Source organism: Panthera tigris, chromosome E3 (genome assembly GCF_018350195.1).
Source record: "Panthera tigris isolate Pti1 chromosome E3, P.tigris_Pti1_mat1.1, whole genome shotgun sequence".
Taxonomy (NCBI): domain Eukaryota; kingdom Metazoa; phylum Chordata; class Mammalia; order Carnivora; family Felidae; genus Panthera; species Panthera tigris.
Genome location: NC_056675.1, coordinates 10406885 through 10425435, shown reverse-complemented (window position 1 = coordinate 10425435; position 18551 = coordinate 10406885). Strand labels below are relative to the sequence as shown.

Genomic DNA, 18551 nt, shown 5'->3' with positions numbered 1-18551 from the left:
GAGAAGCCAGAGGCTCCGTGGGAGCCCCCTCACCCGCCACCAGCTGGGCCAATCAGTGGAAAGTAATGGCCTTCTGGGCAGAGTGGCCAGAACAGGCAAAGGCAAGGAGGTAGGGCCATCGCATGTTTGGGGCGGGGGCGGGGGTGGGGGCTAGAGGCTGCCATAGATGGATGGAGGTCTTGTAGGGCTGGGCTGTGCAAGGCCCATGCAGATGGAGGGTCTGGGGGCAGGCTGGGGCCCCGGGCCTGCTCAGGGCACTCACCGAATTTAGCTGCCTTAGCGGCGGCTTTAGCAGCAGCAGCAGCAGCAGCAGGAGTCCCTGCCCCTGAGAGACAGTCACAGAGGGTGAGGCCCTTTCCCGGGGACCCTCTCAAGGACACCCCCACCCCCCAGCGGTACAGACGCTACCTGCGATGCCTCCAATCCCAGGAATTGCGCCAGGAATGCCGCCACCTCCAACACCAGGGAGAACCCCGGCTCCAGCACCTGCCGGGATGGGGACAGTGATGTGGCTCCCAGGGCCCCGCCCCCGAGAGGCCCCGGCAGGAAGGCTCCTTGGATGCCGGCATTTTAACCAGCACAATCTCCACTGGGAACGAGGCCCAGGCATCTCCGGATGGGCCTGCTGGAGAAGGCCCCCACCCGACTGTTCCTTGACTCACCCCCAAAGTGTCCATTTCAACACGCTCATTAAGGGACTTGTATGTTTTCAGACAAATCCCATCCTGATCACTGCCACATACTGAGAAACCACAAGCGGCCGCTCCCCGGGCCAGAGGGGCCCCTGTAGGAATGTTCAAGGCTTCCTCTCCCTGTGTTCCAAAGCCTCGGCCAAGTTTGTAATCCAAGCGCCTGGCTGCCTGGCTCTGGCAGCCCCCCTCTGTCCCACTCTCCTGCTCCCACATTCCAGCCATCCCCTCCAGCCTTGGGGGCCTAGAGGGAGGGCCTGCGGGGCCTCCAGGGAGCAGGCCTCCCGCTCAGTACTCTGCCCCTCCCCCCCATCCTCCCACCTTGGGCCAGTGGGGAGATGTCCTCTGTCCCATCTCGGTACAGGAAGGGCTCCCCGGGAACTAGAGATGAAGCCAAGGGCTTCAGTCCCAGTAGACTGATTCTGAACTGGGGGATGATCTGGGGCAGGGGCATAGATGTTCACTCTGCCCACTACACGGGCGCAGGGAAGGCCTTGCCACCTTTGCTAGTCAAAGCATCACTGACTTGAGCGGGTTGGACGTTGTATAGCACACATTAACTTGATAGTGAACAACAACATTGTTTAAATGCTCAAGTATGCACCACCCAAAATGATCATTCCAACCACCATAGAAACCCATCCCCTCTGCCTGGGCTTCTCCTTCCTATATTCACCACATGGTAAACTCCAGAATCACACATGATTTTCCCTGAGAAGCCTTCCTGATTTTCCCCAGGTAGATATAATGTCTCCCTCTTCTTGACTCCCACCACAGTGCCTGCATTTTCCAGCAGGGCTCTTAGTTGACCCTGGTCTCTGAAATAGATGGAGGGAGGGAGAGAAGGGGAGAGGGAGGGATGGATGGATGGATGGGTGGATGGATGGATGGAGAGATGCAGGATGGAGGGATGGGAGAAGGAAGGGATTGGTGGAGACAGGGAGGGATGGATAGATGAAGGAGGGAGGGATGGAGTGAGGAATGGAGGGGAGACAGATGGGGGATGGATGGATGGATGGATGGATGGGTGGATGGATGAAGGGATGGGAAGAAGGAAGGATTGATGGGTAGATGGGAGGAGGAATGGATAGATGGAAGGAGGGATGAATGGATAATGGATGGATGAAGGGATGGAAGGAAGAATGGATAGATGGAAGGATGGAGTGATGGAAAGAAGGAAGGATTGATGGATGGATGGATGGATGGGAGAATGGATGATATTGAAAACACTGGATAAATGGTGGGTCAGAGGCTGCCTTTGTTTGTTCTCTGTGAGGCAGGCTCCCAGTGATAATAGGGCTGGGGGGCTGGACGGCTGGGGGCTGGGGGCTGGCAGGGGCACTCACCAAACTTAGCTGCTTTAGCTGCCGCTGCTGCAGCCTGGGGGCCAACCCCTAGGGAAGGGGAAGGAGAGAGAGACTCTGAAAACTGCCCTTGTGTCTCTGAGCCCACCCGTTCCAGCCCCACGAGAGCCAATCCTTTCGTGTGTGGGTGTGGGTGAGGGACTTCACAGCAAGCAGAGGCTGACGGAACTGCCCCCACCTGAGAATCTTCTCCAGGCTCAGACTGGGGTCTGGATGCACGGTGGGCTGGCCTGCATTCTCGAGAGACCCTGGCCAGCCCTGCGGCTCCGGAGCCTGGGTGACTAGTGCCCCTTGAGCTGACAGTTGGGTGAGATTCCTTACCTGTCCCTGTTGGGTACCCAGCCTTGCCCGCAGCGCCAGCCACTCCTCCTGGCCCATAGCCTGTGAAAGAGAGAGGCTCAGTGGGCATCTGTACAGATCTCACTGTGGCTGCCCTCCCTGCCCTGCCCTGCCCTTCAGGGGTCAGGCTGCCCGGAGTCTCCACCCTATCACTCCCAGCCAGAGTTAAAACAGATTCAAATGCGTGTGGGATGCTTCTTCCCGTTTTACAGATGAAAATACTGAGGCTCAGGGAAGAAACTGGTTTACCCAAGGCCTGGGGCTAAGTGTGAGGACCAGAATTGAGAACCAGGCTGCCTGAGTCCAAGATCTGTGTTCCCTTGTTAGGGAATTCCCTTTCCAAGACTTTGTTCCATCCCCAGGTGGCTGCTCTCCTAGTGGAATAGGTCCTTGCTAAGACCCTGCGGCTGGAAAGCACTACAAGCCCATCCGTTTAGGAGGGTCTTACTCACCATAGGGCAGTTTCCCAGTGCTGTAGGGCAGTCCGTAGCCACCTGAAGAGAGGGCAGGGTGGGCTTAGGGGCTGCTCCATGGCAGTCCTGTGCTGGGCCCCCACTGCCTGGGTAGACGGACCTACCCCCACAGGTACTGAGGCCTGAGACCTCCCTACGCGCACCAAAGGTCCTGCGCAGAGGCTCTCGGGAGTGCAGATGCCCTCGCTGGAGGAGGGAAAGGGATCCCTGCTCCAGGGAATGATGGAACAGCGCTCCCCCCACAGATCCAGGGCCTGCCATGGCCTTAGAATCCTAGTATCTTCCTGATTAGTAACCTCCCAACAGGAACCATCTCATTGTCTGAGCTGATTGCGGGGGCGGGGGCTGACATCGGAGGCGTCTTTCCATCGGAGGCTGTTTCTTTCCATCAACACAGATCGCTTCCCATCAGGGCTATGGGTCTCTGTACCTGTGCCCACGTGTGCACGTGTGTAAACATATGTGTGCATGTGAGTGAGGCCCAGTGAGTGGCACCTCTTGAATCGTCCTTCTGACTTACCTGGCAGCTTGGGAGCCTTGATGGGGTACCCCAGCGGGACTCCAGGCTGCTGGCCCCCAAAGGGTCCAACTCCTGTGGGAACAAGGAGAGCAGACTCAGGTCCCAGCAATGTGGGCCAGCCGGCCTGCTCAGCCCTCAGCCTCACACTTGACTTTCTGCTCCGTGGGAGCAGCTGATCAGTGGTCGGCTTAGTGCTGGGTCACTTCCTCCCGGGAAACTGCCGGGCGCTCTCCCTCCTGGGGCTCGAGCCATGAGTTGGGGCCTGCAGCTCTCACAGCATTTGGCACAGACTGGTGGGGTTTCTGGGCTCATCTGGCTGCTGCTTGGACGGAGGGGTTGGGTGGGGGGAGCAGCGTGCTGTGCCGAAGTTCGTCCGAGGCCTGGGGCAGGAGGCATGAGGGAAAGTGGACAGGCCTCCAGGGGATTCTGGGTGGCCCCGCCCCTCCCTGCCTGGCTGGTTCCTCTGCTGGCCTGCCCGCCCACCTGGGGACACCCAGTTTGGCCTCACCTGGGATTCCAGCAAAAGCTCCGCCTCCGCCTGCAACGACCAATGACAAGGAGCCGTCACTGGGGCCCTGACGCCATGGGGACCAGTAACCGGGGCCAGGAGGCACTGAGGGGCGGGCTGACCAGAGCACGGCCAGTTCTGCCCAGATCCCCCGTTCCAGGCTGCCCTCACACACACTGTGGGATTTCTGAGAGGAGTGCTACCCATCTTGGCCAGTTGTACCAGGACTGGAGCCCAGGAGGTGCCCGTCCAGAGGGCCCTGAGCCCAGGGTCCCCCTCCCCACCCCCACTCCTGGCCGGAGAGGCCTGAGGGTGGGTGGAGATTCCCACCATGGGCTCCCAGACCGCTGGCCGCATACCTGGGGTCTTGGCCTTGACTCCTGTTCCGGTGGGAACCCCGGGGAGCACCCCCACACCCGGGAACCGAGCTCCTATGGGGGCAAAGGGGGGGAGCTGGCGGTGAGGGTGGGAAGGCAGGCCTCGCAGACACCCACACCTCCCTCGGGTCACACAGCTGACCTTCTGTGCTGACTGTCAGCGACAGGCACGGCTCAGGTGGTGATAGGGGCACGTGGGGGTGGTGACTCTCCTTCCCCGTCTGACCCAAGGTCAGAAGACCTGAGTTTGCACCCCATTTCCTAGCCTCTTGAGCCCGCGCCTCAGTTATTGGAGTTAATTTCCAGCCAAGCAGCACATCGTCCCCAGAGAAGGCAGAGAGTTAAACCCTGCTCGAGGCAGCAAGCCTGCGCCCCTCGGGGGCTCTCGCTGGAGGTGCGGCCACACCAAACAGGAAGTGGCCATCTGCCGTGGCTGGGAACTCTCTGTTTGCCAGCATCTGGTGGTTCTACCACTCATGTCTCCACTGGGGCTGGGCCACCTCAGCCGGAGGGACAGGGGGAGGGCCACTCTGTCAGCAAATCCCTCCGAGCAGGCTGAATTTGGGCTTTTGGGGGAATTCAGGAGGTCACATGTTGGGTGGGGTGGCCAGGCCCTGGCAGGGAAAGGAGGGCGAGAGGGCAGCTCTGAGGGGTCTCCGGCGGGGCGGATGTGCTGGGCGGGCCCCCTGGTGACTCACAGCTTTTGGGAAACAGCTGGCCACACTGGGACTTGGTGTGTCCTCGGGGGGCCCTTCTCGGGCCGTGACGAGGGTCTGGGTTTGGGCCGAGGGTCAGGGTTTGGGGCGGGGTGGGGGTGTGTGTGTGACGCTGACCAGACTTTGTGGGGAAAGATGGCCAGGCCTGAGCTTTGACGCTTAGGGAGACAGGGCTGGTCCGGGCCCAGCCGGTGGCCCTGGCTTGTGGGGAGGTGACGGGCCACCTGGGAGGCTGCCAGAGGCTGCTCTCCTTGCTCTAGGGTCCCTTTCTTCGTCTTGCCCTCACCTGTGCCTGGGAGCACTCCACCTGGGTAGACACCTGGCAGGCCCACACCTGCGGCCAGAAGGGAAGGTTTGGGCCATGAGCAGCAGCCTGGCCTCTGGGGACCCCTCCCCGCTCCTTCTCTCCCAAGTGGCTCCGGGGCTCCGGGACCAGCCTCCCAGGGCCCAGAGGGCATAGCCAGGGACACATGTGCAGCGGCCGCAGCTCTCCCACGAGTTTCGGAAATCATCCGCAAACCCTTCTGCGTGTGGATTCATCTTGTCTCCTGGAGCCTGTTTACATGGCCGGCTCAGCCCACCTCCGGGCTAACAGCTTCCAGATGTTCCCTCCCTGCTGTGTGGACTCAGGCAGCCTTTTGTTCAACCTGAAGTCACTTCCTCAAGGGCTTGGGGCAGAGGAACGAGCACCAGATGGGGAGTCCGAGTGCCTGGGGCTCAGCCCTGCTCTGCCGTGACAGGTCCTTCTGAGCGGACTGTCCCTCCTGAGCCCCGGTGCCCCAGCTGTCATCTGAATGCCTGCCACAGAGCCTGTCTCTGAGGTCTCCTGCTCTAAGAGCTGGAAGAACGGCCCGGAAGGCGGGCCAGGGCCCGTCTCCCAGGTTTCGGACGAGGCACCAGACGCGGGCCTAGCTGGTTTCCCCACCTACTGCGGCCCTTCCTGTGCGGTGTGCAGGTGGGGGCCTCTGCCCTCCCCGCCCTCTGCCCCCCCAGGGACAGCCCCGGGGACAGCACACTGACCGGGCACTTTCCCAGGCTTCCCTCCGACTCCGACTCCGACTCCGGCTCCGGGCTGAGGCACCACTGCACCTGGCATGGGACGGGCCGCATCACAGTGGGCTCCCCCCAGGCCTGCGGCCCTCACCTGGCCGACTCAGGGCTCACCGCCATACCTGTAGACACTCCTAAGCCGCCGACCCCGCCGATGCCACCGACGCCGCCAAGCCCAGCGCCTACGGAGCCGGGACAGGGGGAGGCAAGGGGTCATGCAAGGAATAGTGGGACGCGGGAGGGCCCCGGGCTGCCAGCGGAACGCCCCCCATTACGGTCTGGCCCTGCCTCCGCCTCACTTGGGGACTTGGGCACAGCCGGCTGCCTCCCCGAGCCCCAGTGGATTGGAGGTGAGAATTCCGCCCTCCCGCCTGCCTTCCAGGAAAGGTGCTTTGCAAAGTTGTGAGCCCACAGAGGCCAGAGGGCCTGAGGCGCGTCCCCAGGAGTGACACTCACCAGCCTTGGCAGCTGCTTTATAGGCCGCGGCAGCTCCTGCCACTCCGCCTGGCACCAGAGCCCCCGGGTAGGTGCCTGCAGGAAAGGCCCCGAGCCCTGCCGAGGGGAGGACCTGGTGAGGCCCTGAGCCCCAGCGCACCGGGCCCTGTCCCTCCTGGGAGGCACATTTGAGGCGGTTTTCTGCTCTCTGCAGGACTTTCACGCCAAGCGGTGGCCCCTGGGCCAGGACCAGGTTCGGCGTCGGAGAACGACATATGCCCAGGCTGCTCTGCTCAGCCTTGCGAAATTATGGGGATCTTGTTGGGTCAAACCGCCATCCTCCCCTCCTCCAGAAAGCCTTCCTGGAGCCCTTCCGAGTTGAACGACTCCTCTGGGCTCCATTGGCCCCTGGGGCTTCTGTCCTGCTCTCACCCAGCACCCAGCTGTGACCCACTCGTGCCCTGGACAGACGCTCAGCACAGGTGGTCTCACCCTCCCCCCTCATGCTAGCACCCAGGATAGGCCTGGCCTGCGTCCCCGGACCCCAACGGCCCTCCACGCCGAACAGACGCCCTGGGCTTGGCTCTGGCCCCCAGATGCGCACATTGCCTGGATGTCAACGCTCACCTGCCCCGGGGCCAGCTCCCGCAAGCCCGCCAGCCCTTGCAGGGGGAGAAGGAGACAGAGCGAGGTGAGGAGAGGAGAGGCTGGTGTGCGGGCATTCCCGGGCCCGGCGTGGGAAGGGTCTCGTGGAGGGTGATTGGGAACCAGGCAGTGCTGTGGTCAGTGTGGGGCGCTCAGGCCCCTAAGCTGGACCCAAGCAGGGCTTATGACAGGTCCCCCATGGCAAGTACCAAGCGTTGGGACTTGGGGACCGATCCTGATAAAATGGCAGCTACCGTTCAGTGACCAGCTACTATCTGCCATGTAGGCACGATTGTACTGACCCCCCATAACACCCGTAAGCCACACCGTGCTTCCCCTAAAAGGCCTGCCAGATAAAGGGGCGCCCAGCAGGGCTTTTGGGCCGGGGCGGGGGGGCTGGGGCTGAGCAGTCTGCCAGCAGGACCCCACCCGGGCCAGGCCCTGCTCTGTTCCTACCATCAGCCCCCGACCCCAGGCCTGTACTGCTTCCTTGCAGGGAGTCCCCTGGCTCAGCCCAATCGTCCTGCCCTGTATCTGGAACCCCTTCTGTCTCCCACCATCTGTATATCTGTCCATCCAGCCGCCCCTGCTGTCCAGGAGCCTCCTTGCTTGTAGACGGATGCTAAAATGTTTATGAGAAGCCGAATGGGTCCCTTTGGCTCTCTCCTTCCCACATCTGGGCCCAATTGGTCCTTCTCCCCCTCCAGGAGACATTCCATGGCTTTGGCCAGGACCGATGGGCAATCAGGTTGGAGTTCACAACCGTGCCAGGTTTGTTTCCAATTCTGTGAGAATCTTTCCTGCAAGCTCCAGTCTTGGCTATCCTGAGCCCAGGGGCAGCCTTCTCTGGGGACAGACCCCAGACATGGGGGGCTGCTGAGCCCCGGAGGGTCTACCTGGCTTTCATGGGGTGTGGTCTCCCCTTTCCCCCATCTCCTCCTTGTGTGAGCTGACCGTGCCTGAGACGCAGCCGGCCCCTCTGTAAGGTGGGTCTCTAACTGCGGCCCCTCTCCCTTCCGGGCAGGTGCGGTGTGGGTCAGGGCGGGCCTGGGGTGTTCTGGGTTCACTTCCCAGGACTGCAGGCCCTGCCCCTCCCCAGGTCTGTCAGGGGCCTCTCTCAAGCTGGGCCCGTTTCCTGAGCTCCAATAGGGCAGGGAACACGCTCAGGCTTTTCCAGACCACAGAAGGGCTGGGAAGAGAAGATGGGGACCCAACAGGAAGTGGGAAGGAGCTGGGGCCTGTGAGGGTGGCCTGGCAACCTCTGGGCAGCCATCTGTCCTTTTCCCAGGCTCCCCCGCCAGCTGCCTGATCCCAGGGCCACCTCAGCACGACCAGCCCCACCCCTGCTGGCCCTCCTTGCTGTAGACTCACCTGGTCCAAACGCCCCCAGGAGTCCGGCCCCTGGAAAGGAGGAAATTGGTGAGGAGCTGACCGTAGGCGGCAGCCAAGGGGCCTGGCCGGCCCAACCCTGTCTCTTCCAGAGTCAAAGAGCCCCGGCCTCAAACTCTGCTGCCCCCACCTACTCTGTGTGTGAGGAAGCAAGTCACCTCACCTCTCGGAGACTATAGAATGGCCAGTGTGTCCCCGACCTTCCTGGGGCCAGTGGGCTGGTGAGCAGAAAGCACCTAGTGTGTGCAACCTGCCAGGGCACCCAGTGGGTGTCCCCCAGCCCCTTCTCGTCAGAGGGAGATATCCTGACTCCCCTTTTGGTCTTACTCCTTTGCCCTGAGCTGGAGGTTCTTTCAGAGTCCCCACTAAGTCTCATCCATGCCTCACTCCAGCACCCATCCATTATGGGACCCTGTATGCAGCCCCCCCTGTCTTCCCTCTGGTCGTGCTGACACTGGGGTCAGCCCATCCCCCTTGCCCCTCCAGCTTTGCTGTCACGACCCCCACTGCTTGGGTTTTCCGGGCTGAGCCAAGTCCTGCGTCCACGCCTTTGTGTCCTCTCTGCCACCGGAGACCCTGTGAAGGTCGCCCCTCCAAGGGAGACAGGACACGGGTTCTGGCCGGATAAGCAGCGAAGCGCAAAGTCTCCCGGACTCGCAGACCCTTCCAGACCCCAGGACACCCCTTGCCCAAGATTCCTGCTGTCCTGCCTCTCTCTCGCCTGGCCCGGCCCTGGAATTTCACAACCCAGATGGGCTTGCAGGGAAGAGGGATCTGGGTCCCGTAGATTCATTTGCACTTGGATCATTGAGCATCAGGATTTCGTAAGAGTCGTTGGACATCCAAACTGTCCCGGAGCCTCCGGCTTCAGAGCCAGGGAGACGCGGAGCCGGGGGCGCCAAGGCCACATGTGGAGAATCTCATGCCGACGGCGCCACAAATCTGGACCGAGACACCGCTTCCTCCACCTGCTCCTTGTCTAAGGGCTTCCCGGAGGGACCCTCCCTCCCCCTTTCCTGGGGGTGTATTGTTTGAGCTGACGGTGGACCTCGGTGGCAGATCCGGGCCCCCCGGGCAAGGCCTGGACAGATCTGACCAGATCCTCTTACTGGAAACCTCCAAGGTCTAGACACCGCCGGAAGGGGCCTGGTCGGGAAGGGAGCTCATCTGGGGCTTAGGGTCGGGGTTCGGTCTGGGGTTAAGCCCAGACCTCGGTCTCGGGTCAGGGTTCAGCCTGTGGTCAGATAAGGACTCCGATTGTCACGGAGGTCAGAAATGTCTAGGGTCTTGGCCTGGCGTTAGAGAAAGCTCCGTCTGGGGTCAGGGGACCATCCAGATGGAGTCTGGAGCCTACCATTTGTATCTGAGCGCCAGACTGACATTCACAGGCTTGGTGGCCCCTGGAACATCAGTCCCTACCTTTGCCCCTGGGGCTGTTTCTGAGACCCTGTGCCGAGGGGACTCTCCAGGCAGCTGGGCACACAGGCGTTTTGCCGGGTAGATGCGAGGCACTCCTCACACGGGGGAGACCTCGAGCGGCAGCCAGCCGCCTGCTCCTTAGAAGCCCCGGGGGTCTGGCCCCAGCCTGCTTATCTCCCTCCCGCCTCACTGGGTCCACCACTCTGTGGGCCCTCCCCTCCCGTGCTCCCAGCCCTCTCGCCATGCCCCGAGGCCTCGGGTCTTACCTGGCTTGGGTGGTTTGCCTCCTGGCCCCAGAGCTGCAGAGGGAAGAGGTGATAATGTATAGAGAGCCCCACGCCACCATTTATCTACGGTTTATCTTCCCCGGGGCACTGGGGCTTCTCACTCCCCAGGTTCTAGAAGGGCTGCCAGGGGATGGTCCCCCCACCCTTTGGACAGGGAGCTGCTGGGAGCCCGGTGTCTGGATGTGTGGGTAGGAAGCTCACCGGATTCATGGCGTACCCTCTCTCAGACTCAGTTTCTCAGCCCCAGAAGGGAAAGGTGATACCCACCCGGTAGGCCTTGCGGGGGTGTTACGGAAGATCAAAAGAACCAGGAAAGAGGGCGGGGGGGGGGCCCGGGAGGCTGGTGGGCTCTCTCTCCCAACACTGGACACTCCGTCCATAAACTGAGGGGCCCTTGATGCTGAGGCCTTCTGGGGTTCTGGGGCCTGGGGACCCGGTTGGGCCAGAGTCACAGCCAGACCCCATCAGTGAGAACCAAGTTTGGTTTCTGAGCTTACCTCCTCCTCCCAGACCTCCGAGACCAGCCCCTGCATTGAGAGGGGGAGAGAGAGAGAGAGAGAGAGAGAGAGAGAGACAGAACGAACCATCAGAATGCCAACGGCATTCTCACTCATGGAGCGCTCTCTTTTTAGCCAGCCAGAAAGCTGCCCACTGACCCACAGTCAAGTCCCTCGCTGCCTAGCCACACGATGGCGGGCCAGCCTTAAGCTCCGTGAGCCTCAGTTCCCCACTGGGCCAACAGCCTGGTGCCCGCCAGTGTCTGGGAGTGTCCGCGGCTGCCCTCACCTTCATAGCAGTTCTGAGCACTCAACTGCCTTTTTTTTTTTCCCCCACTAGATCTCTAGTTTATTATAAAAGGACGTAACCCAGGAACAGCGAGATGGAAGAGGGCAAGGTGTGGGGGAAGGGTACTGGGCTTCCCCATCCTTTCCGGGCACCTCTCTTCCTACACCTCCAGGCGTGCACCTCCCAGAAGCGCGTCTCAAATTACTTTTTCAGTATTGAAAGCGTTACCTTCGGTTTTTCAATCTACTTTAAAGCATGATGCCTTTTTCCAAATTAAAAGAAAACGCGCCCCCTCACCCCCACCACCCCATGCCACAGCTGCAACACGTTCTGCTCATTATCTTTTGGGGGCGTTCCCAGTCTCCAACGCTGCTTTTCTGTTGTTTGCACTTGAAGAACATTTCGCCGTACGGTTGTGCAGGTAGCGCACTCATACTTTTGAGTAGCTGGGTGTTATTTCAGAGTGTCCTTGATCACTCCCTTCAGTGAGGTGGGCTTATGGTTTTACGTCTTTGCAAATAACCCTCCGATGGACCTTCTTCGGGATCTCTCGCTGCTTTTCAGTTATTTCCCTTGCGTGGCTTCCCAAGACCGGGGTTAAGGGTTTGAAAGGCAGGGGTGCCTGAAGGCGCCCACTTTCCTACAGCCTCGCAAGCATCGTCTTTCAACTTTCAGAAAATTTATGCTCTGAGTGCTTGTGAAAGTGTCACGCGGACTGCTTTTGAAAGTAGGAGGGGGGGGGCGCCTGGGTGGCTCAGTCGGTTGGACGTCCGACTTCAGCTCAGGTCACGATCTCGCGGTCCGTGAGTTCGAGCCCCGCGTCGGGCTCTGGGCTGACGGCTCGGAGCCTGGAGCCTGTTTCCGATTCTGTGTCTCCCTCTCTCTCTGCCCCTCCCCCGTTCATGCTCTGTCTCTCTCTGTCTCCAAAATAAATAAACGTTAAAAAATTAAAAAAAAAAAAAAAAGTATAAACCTCTTTAAAAAAAAAAAAAAGTAGGAGGGGCTTGTGGGTCCACTTTGCTAGGCGTGCCAATGTCTCCCCTTCCACATTGTCACACCGTGCGTTTCTTACGAACTAATCAGGACCTTGCCTTCCCCGAGCGCGCGGAAGTCTCCTGTACGTTACCTGGGTAGAAGACGCCTCCGGGAACTCCTCCGGGAACAGCCCCTGGGACCCCTGGAAGTGAGTAGGTAGAACCCTCCATCAGCCAGAACCAATGAAAGCACAGTAACAATAATAATGCAGATGATAATGATGATGTTGCACATCTACAAAGAAAGATATGCTGGCCGAAGCAATTTATGTTGACAAAGCATTTTCTCATTCATGCTTCTCAGAATGGCCCCCGGGAGGTTGGAAGGGCAGAGATTACGATTTTCATTTCAACAGATGTGCAATCGGGCTCAGAGAGGTTAAGAGGTGCGCCCAGGGACACACAGCTGGGAAGAGTGGCGTCTGGGCTTAAAGCCAGGCCTTCCCTCTGAGCACGGTGTTTTGCACGGGGTCACCTGCTTCTTCTCCCCTCCGCCCCCAGAGAGGGTCCGGCCCGGGGCGGGGGGCTGTCCGCCTTCTGCTGGGCGGTCAACCCTCTCCAGCCGTAAGCAGCTTGAGCAGGGCCCAGAGCTGTGGGAGGGCAGGCTGGGCCACGACAGTGAGCCCTAAGGAGATGTGGCTGCTGCTAGCAAAAAGGCAGCCATTCCCACACTGATAGGATGGCGTGAGGTCAGCGTCCTCAGCCACTGGGCAGCGACGGCTGGGTGGGGTTCTGGCCGTCTGACACCGGGCTGTCTTGGGAGGCGCCGGGGCCCAGAGGGGGACACCATGAATGAGCAAAGTGAATAGTTTCCTAAGGAAAAGTTAATTCACCGGCCAGGCCAGGGGCTGTCTGCCCGGCCAAGATCACGAGTTCACTCCCCACGGACCCGCGAAGCTCTCGCTGGGGAATGCCGTGGCGCTGGGCCCCAGACCGGGCCCGAGCGTGGTCATGGCAACAGACGATCCCGGGGCAGACCGGGCCCTGACTCCACCACCACAGTGGCCTCAGCTTCGTGAGCTGCCTGGCCGATGCCCCAGCCGGGGCCCCGGCACCACCCTGCTGAAAGGGGCACGGGCGGGGTCGGGGGACGGTGTGTCCAGAGGCCTCACGGCAGATGTCTGGCCTCCGTGGCCTGACGATGCTGCACGCTGGGCTTGTTGGCCCCGCAGCCCCGTCACCCCCAGCGACAGCCCAGCAGGGTGGGGGATGCCAGCCTGTCATGGTCATAGGTGCCGAAGCCCCAGAGCCACACCCCTCCCCCTCCTCCCCTTTCTCTCCTTGTCTCTCCCTCCTGACCCTGCCTCTCTCCCTACCTCTTTGCGCTCCAGCTCCAGGACAGAGGGCAGGAGCAGCGTGGGGGTGGGGGGTGGCGGACAGAGCACGGGGCTCGGGACAGACCCATCTGGCCTCGGGCTGTGCCACTGCTTCCCGTCTGTGTGCCCTTGGGCCAGTCACTTAACCCCTCTGAGCCCGAGTTTCCTTTAAAGAAATGAGGGGCTGATAACCTCTGCCCTGCAAGGCTGTTGCAAATTGTCAAATTGTCAAATGTCAAGTGGTTCAAATAAGAGACGTGTCCTGCCCTGGCTCTGGGCTACAGTAATTGCAAAAAAAAAAAAAAAAAAAAAGGAAAAGATGGTCAGCCTTTGTCTCTGCTTTGCTGCACCGTACCTGGCCTGTGGCCAGGTATGCAGTAGGTATTTAATAAAACATGGGGGAATTAGGTTGAGGGGAGGATGCTGCCTGTGGGTTTCAGTCCAGCCTATTCCATCCCCAACCAGCCCGGGAGCCTCCCTACCTCGTCCCGGCTGAACCCCTACTTCCTCTGCCCAGGATCTGCTCCCCCTCCCATCCTCTGCCTCCTCTCTCCCCAGCACCTGCCCGTCTCCCTGCAGCCCTCCTGGCCCTCCCCAGTTCTCCCCCGTCCCCCACCCCCAGGATTCAGATCCCAACAGCGCCAAGCTCTGTGCCTGGACCACGATGGCCTGGAAGGGGCTAGAGATTTGGACCGTCATTTTGAGCTGAGGAAATAGAGAAGGTTCAGGGGGGTGCGAAGGATCCCCACCCTGCCCGCTCCGGGCAAGTGCAGGGGAGGTGAGAACAGATGACGACAGGAGTCGGTCAGGGGCCTTCAAAAAGGCAGTGGCCTCATTTCGTGCTCCAGCTGGTCACCCTCCTTCTTACCTCCTTGGCGAGAGCGCATCCTCCTGCCAGGATGCCTCTCTGCTCCCCAGTCCTGCCCTTCCTCCAAGACTGAGCTCAAATTCTTCCCTTCCTGCCTTCTCTGGGCCTGTGGCTCTCACTGCTCAGCTGGCCCAAAGCAGCTGGCTTGGAGCATATGCTTGTCTTGTTTTATGTGGGTTTGGCTTGTTTCGCGGGCTAGCCCAGGGTGGAACTTGTCTCTTGCGTCTTAGAATCCGGATCCTAGACTCTCCGAGATCGTAACAGTCTTCTTGGCCTGGGTGGAAACTCCTTCCGCAAACATCCCTCCCTCCCCCGCCTCCCGGGCTTCTGCTCACACGCCTCCAGTGACAGGAAAGTCACCCCCTCCCTGCAGAGAGGTCTTCTTTCTGCTGAGATAGAATTTGCCCCTCCGTCTCTCCAATTCTGCCTCTCAGGGCACCCTGGGCCCAGGCTCATCTCTCATCCACAGTCAGCCCCTCAAACACTGACCTTTCTTTCAAGGTCTAACTCAAAGGCCTCTTCTGCTATGAAGCCTTCCTGGATTTCCTGGGACTCTTCCGGGCCTTCCCCGCCCCGTTCCTAGCTGCTTCCTCCATCACTCACCCCTGCTGTGCCCAGGAGACAGAACGTGGGGGTGAGTAGCGAGAGGGAAAGTTAAACCTTAAAACCGGGCACTGATTATAAAAGTCAATCAGCCCGAATAAGTGCGTCCGAACACGAAGATCTATCGTTTTAGCAATTCGCATCCCCACAGTCCCCTTATTTGATGTTTGCAGATGTTCCGTGGCTGACGCCTCCCACTGTGCCTAGGAGATAAATGCAGCAGGAATGTTTTCCCTCATTTTACAGCCAGGGAAATCAAGCGCCAGGGAGATGAGGCGCCTGGCCCGGGACCCACAGCTGACCCCAGTCACACGCAGGGCCTTCTGCCTGGGCCCCCGGGCTTCAGGTTCAGAGATGTGGAGAAGGCTGTTCCGGAATGAGCATGGGGCCAGCAGGCCTTGGCAAGGGGCTCTGCCAAGCCCAAGTCCAGGGGGCTGGCAGGGGAGCGGATCAGTCCGCACGAAGCTGTTTATTGTTTGCGTGGAGAAAGCCTGCCAAGGGCTTTTCAAAAACAATCCGTCCTCTAGTGTGGGACTCTGTCCCCTCCCTTCCCTGGGCACGTCTGACCTCCTGCCTTGGCCCCAGCAAATGCGGAGAGCAGGATTAGCTCAGCCGGAGGTCCTTGGCCCCAGAGGCTCATCGGAGTTACCTGGACAGTTTTTACAAAACCTCCACGTCCAGTTTCCTCCTCAGACCAAAGAAAGCAGGAATTCTTGGGTGGGACCCTGGCATTCGAATTGTTTAAAGTTCCCCAGTTAAGTCTAATATTCAGCCAGGGGCTGACAAGCCCTGTACTAAATCATCCTTAGTTCCGAAATCAGAAAAAGAAAAGGCTGATATTATTTCTGGGTCCTGGGAGACAGAACTCTGTCTGATTTAATTCCTCCCTCTCTCTCTCCGTTTATAAATGGCATAGGGGTTTGGGACAGCTGGTCCTCAAAGCTACTTTGGAGCTATCCTGAGTGCGTCTAGACACCCCTTGCCACCAGTTTTTCTGGGGAGCCCCCTCCTCTGACAATATGGTTCTTTGGGGGCTGGGGAACTCGTGGGGGTGATATCTTCTCAATGGAGGGCGGGGGGAAGCTGGGCTCCCCAGGAGAGCCAGGAGGGCGGTTCTGTGTGTGTGTAGACGTACGGCCCTTTCCACACCCCTTTCCACACCCCGACCTCTTTAGATTTTGGTAGTCCCTGGGCAAAACCCCCAACAGATGGCATGGATTCACGTCCTCCTTCCTGGGACCCAGCTGGTCTACCACGTGGACCAGAGCTGAGACTTATGTGCAAGAAAAGAAGCAGGGCGGTCGAGGCTTGGTAGTGTCACTGAGGGCACCTGCTCTAGGGTGTGCCCACTCTAGAGGACTCAGTCTCGGGCGTGGGCTTTCCTAAGCGTCGCCCGGTGCCCTGCATCCACCCTGTCACCCTTTGGCAGAGAACTGGCTGGTGTTAACCCCCTTTGGCCGGTGTTAACCCCCTCAGAGCTGCCTTTGGCTGTCTGAGCTCCCATTTCCCTATTTGTAAAAGAAGGTCATAGGCTCAACTCTTAGGGTTTTTGAGGGGATTAATTGCCACGCTACATAGCTGGTGGAACTGTCTGGAGAGACGGGTGTTCGGGGGCCACACCTGCGGGAGCCGGGAGGAGGCTCAGGAGGCCCCAGAGCTGCTGCTCTCGGCGCTGGGGTGGCTGGTCCTCTGGGATTGTCTCGCTCCCCCTGCGGGGCCCAACCGATGGTGTGCGTGTTCCCCCCTGCCCGCCTCCCAATCCAGGCCTGGGAGCTGACCTCTGTGCAGGAAGCCTCTGCTCTCTGGGGTCCTGTCTGGCCGGTCAATCTCACGGAAACAGTTCCTGCAGCCCCAGCCCCTTACTCCGGCCCTCTGGCCTGGCCCTGTTCCATCCTGTGCCCCCCGACACCGGCCCCACTGAGGGTCTGGTTCCTAAGGCAAGGAGGACTCCCACGGAAAGCGGACCCCACCCAGGCCACCCCACCACATGGCTTAAGTGTCTGCACTCCTCTCTTCCTGTGGCCAGAAGCACCTTCAGGGGCCCCCTGGGAGCCATTCCCAGGGTCCTTCGAGGTGTGCAGTGGCCCCACAGAGGGCACTCTTGTGGCCTGCAACAGAGAGCACGTACAGGACTGCTCCGAGGTCCCCTCTAGCCTCTGCTACTGGCCACCCTCCCTCTGCCAGGTGAATACCTTCCCCAGCTTCCCTGATCCTCATTTGTGTTCTGTACCACACACACACACACACACACACACACACACACACACACACAGAGTCACATGCACAGTGACAATCCACACCTGGAGACCATATTTCCCACGTGTACATGCCTGTCAGGTGGCAGACTTTTGCACATGCTAACAGGCACTGTCACATACCCTTCAACTCTCACCTCAACACACCACACACACACACACACACACAGATGCTCAGATGTCCCAGCCCTCCTCACCAGGGACAGACCACAGCAGAGGCTTTCCAACTCACAGCCCCGTAATCAACTTGACTCTGACCTTCCTCAGAGGGGGGTCCTGGCTTCCCAGGGGACAAGGAACCTGTTGAGGTCACACAGCTCACTGCGGCTGAGCTGGCCTCCAACCCAGGTCCCCTGCCCTCAGGGCATGTGCGCACCCCCGCTGGGTTCACAGGTGTGCAAATCGCCAGTGCCCCACGACCCACCGGGACCCCCCACTGGCCCTTCCCCAGTGTGTGCTCCAGACCCCCCCACCCCCCCACCCCCCACACTGGCGGAGCTCCCAGGACAGAGCAGGGGGGTCCCCAGCCCTGTCGGAGCGGCAGAACCTGGACACGGTTGGGACCATCCTGAGTCTCGGGGTGTCTGTGTGACAGGTTCCTCCTCTGCACGGGCTGGCTCCCGGGAGGGGCCGTTCTGAGGATCCAGTGGCTGAGGGACCCCCTGGAGGACGGCGGGGTGAAGGGCGCCCTCTGGTCTGTCAGTCCGGCCACCTGGCCGGGAGGCCCTCGGGCTGCCGGCGAGCCCCGGGGGGCAGGGTGAGGCCTACCTCCAGGCTGCGAGGGGTGGACGATGGACAGCAGGAGCAGGAGGACTCCGGGCCGCAGGGCTGCAGTTCTCAGACCCGCCATCTCGGGGAGAAATGCCCCAGCCCGCTCTCTGCGCCTCGTTTTATCCCCAAAGCGTAATTGCTGCCTCGTCGGCTGAGAGGGAAGGAGGGAGGGAGAGAGGGCGGGCGGGAGGGCGGGAGAAGGGGGAGGCCTGGGGGAGGGGGCCGCGGGGAGGGGGGCAATTACGAAAGGCCCGGCTCACAAGCCTCCCAGGCTGGGTCTGACTGGACTGGACTGTGGGCTTTTTTCCTTAAAAACACACTCACGAGCACACACACACACACACACACACACACACACAGAGTTCCTTCATCTCTCTCCTGCTTTCCCTCTGTAGCTGTTCCCTCACTGCTGGCCCTGTTCCCGCCAGAAAGTGCGAGGGGGGCCTCTGCCAGGACAGCCCTCGGGAGAGGAAGCGGGAGGGAGGGCCCTGCAGCCCAGCCAAAAATCCGGCCCCAGCCAAGGCCCGAGTGGCCAGGCCCCCGCCCCTCCGGCTGGGCCCCGGGCCCAGTGTGGGGACACAGGCCAGCTGTCCCGCGCCTCTGTCTCCACCCTGGCCCTCCAGACTCCCCTCAACACCCCCAGGTCTGGTCAGAGACGGTCCCTGCCCAAAGCTGGGGAGGTGGGGTGTTGGGCAGGTCTGGGGTCC

General features: G+C 60.6%; 1 protein-coding gene across 9 annotated transcripts in view; it reads right to left on the bottom strand.

Annotated features, from left to right (window-relative positions):
• Nucleotides 1–18012, bottom strand: part of ELN (elastin) — a 31408-nt gene extending 13396 nt beyond the window's left edge. For 4 of the 9 annotated variants that reach the window (XM_042971627.1, XM_042971631.1, XM_042971629.1 and 1 more), the window contains exons 1-17: nucleotides 17842–18012; nucleotides 12124–12174; nucleotides 10709–10738; nucleotides 10191–10223; nucleotides 8488–8517; nucleotides 6493–6588; nucleotides 6159–6218; nucleotides 6007–6075; nucleotides 5273–5320; nucleotides 4253–4324; nucleotides 3894–3923; nucleotides 3386–3457; nucleotides 2845–2886; nucleotides 2375–2434; nucleotides 2036–2083; nucleotides 409–486; nucleotides 263–325 (exon numbers count right to left, since the gene is read on the bottom strand). In XM_042971627.1, the coding sequence (XP_042827561.1) occupies nucleotides 263–325; nucleotides 409–486; nucleotides 2036–2083; nucleotides 2375–2434; nucleotides 2845–2886; nucleotides 3386–3457; nucleotides 3894–3923; nucleotides 4253–4324; nucleotides 5273–5320; nucleotides 6007–6075; nucleotides 6159–6218; nucleotides 6493–6588; nucleotides 8488–8517; nucleotides 10191–10223; nucleotides 10709–10738; nucleotides 12124–12174; nucleotides 17842–17923 (964 nt within the window). In that variant the 5' untranslated portion in view covers nucleotides 17924–18012. The remainder of the gene's footprint in view (nucleotides 1–262; nucleotides 326–408; nucleotides 487–2035; nucleotides 2084–2374; nucleotides 2435–2844; nucleotides 2887–3385; nucleotides 3458–3893; nucleotides 3924–4252; nucleotides 4325–5272; nucleotides 5321–6006; nucleotides 6076–6158; nucleotides 6219–6492; nucleotides 6589–8487; nucleotides 8518–10190; nucleotides 10224–10708; nucleotides 10739–12123; nucleotides 12175–17841) is intronic. The other 5 variants (XM_042971630.1, XM_042971633.1, XM_042971632.1 and 2 more) reach the window with 5 other exon arrangements.
• Between the last annotated feature and the right edge of the window lie 539 nt (nucleotides 18013–18551).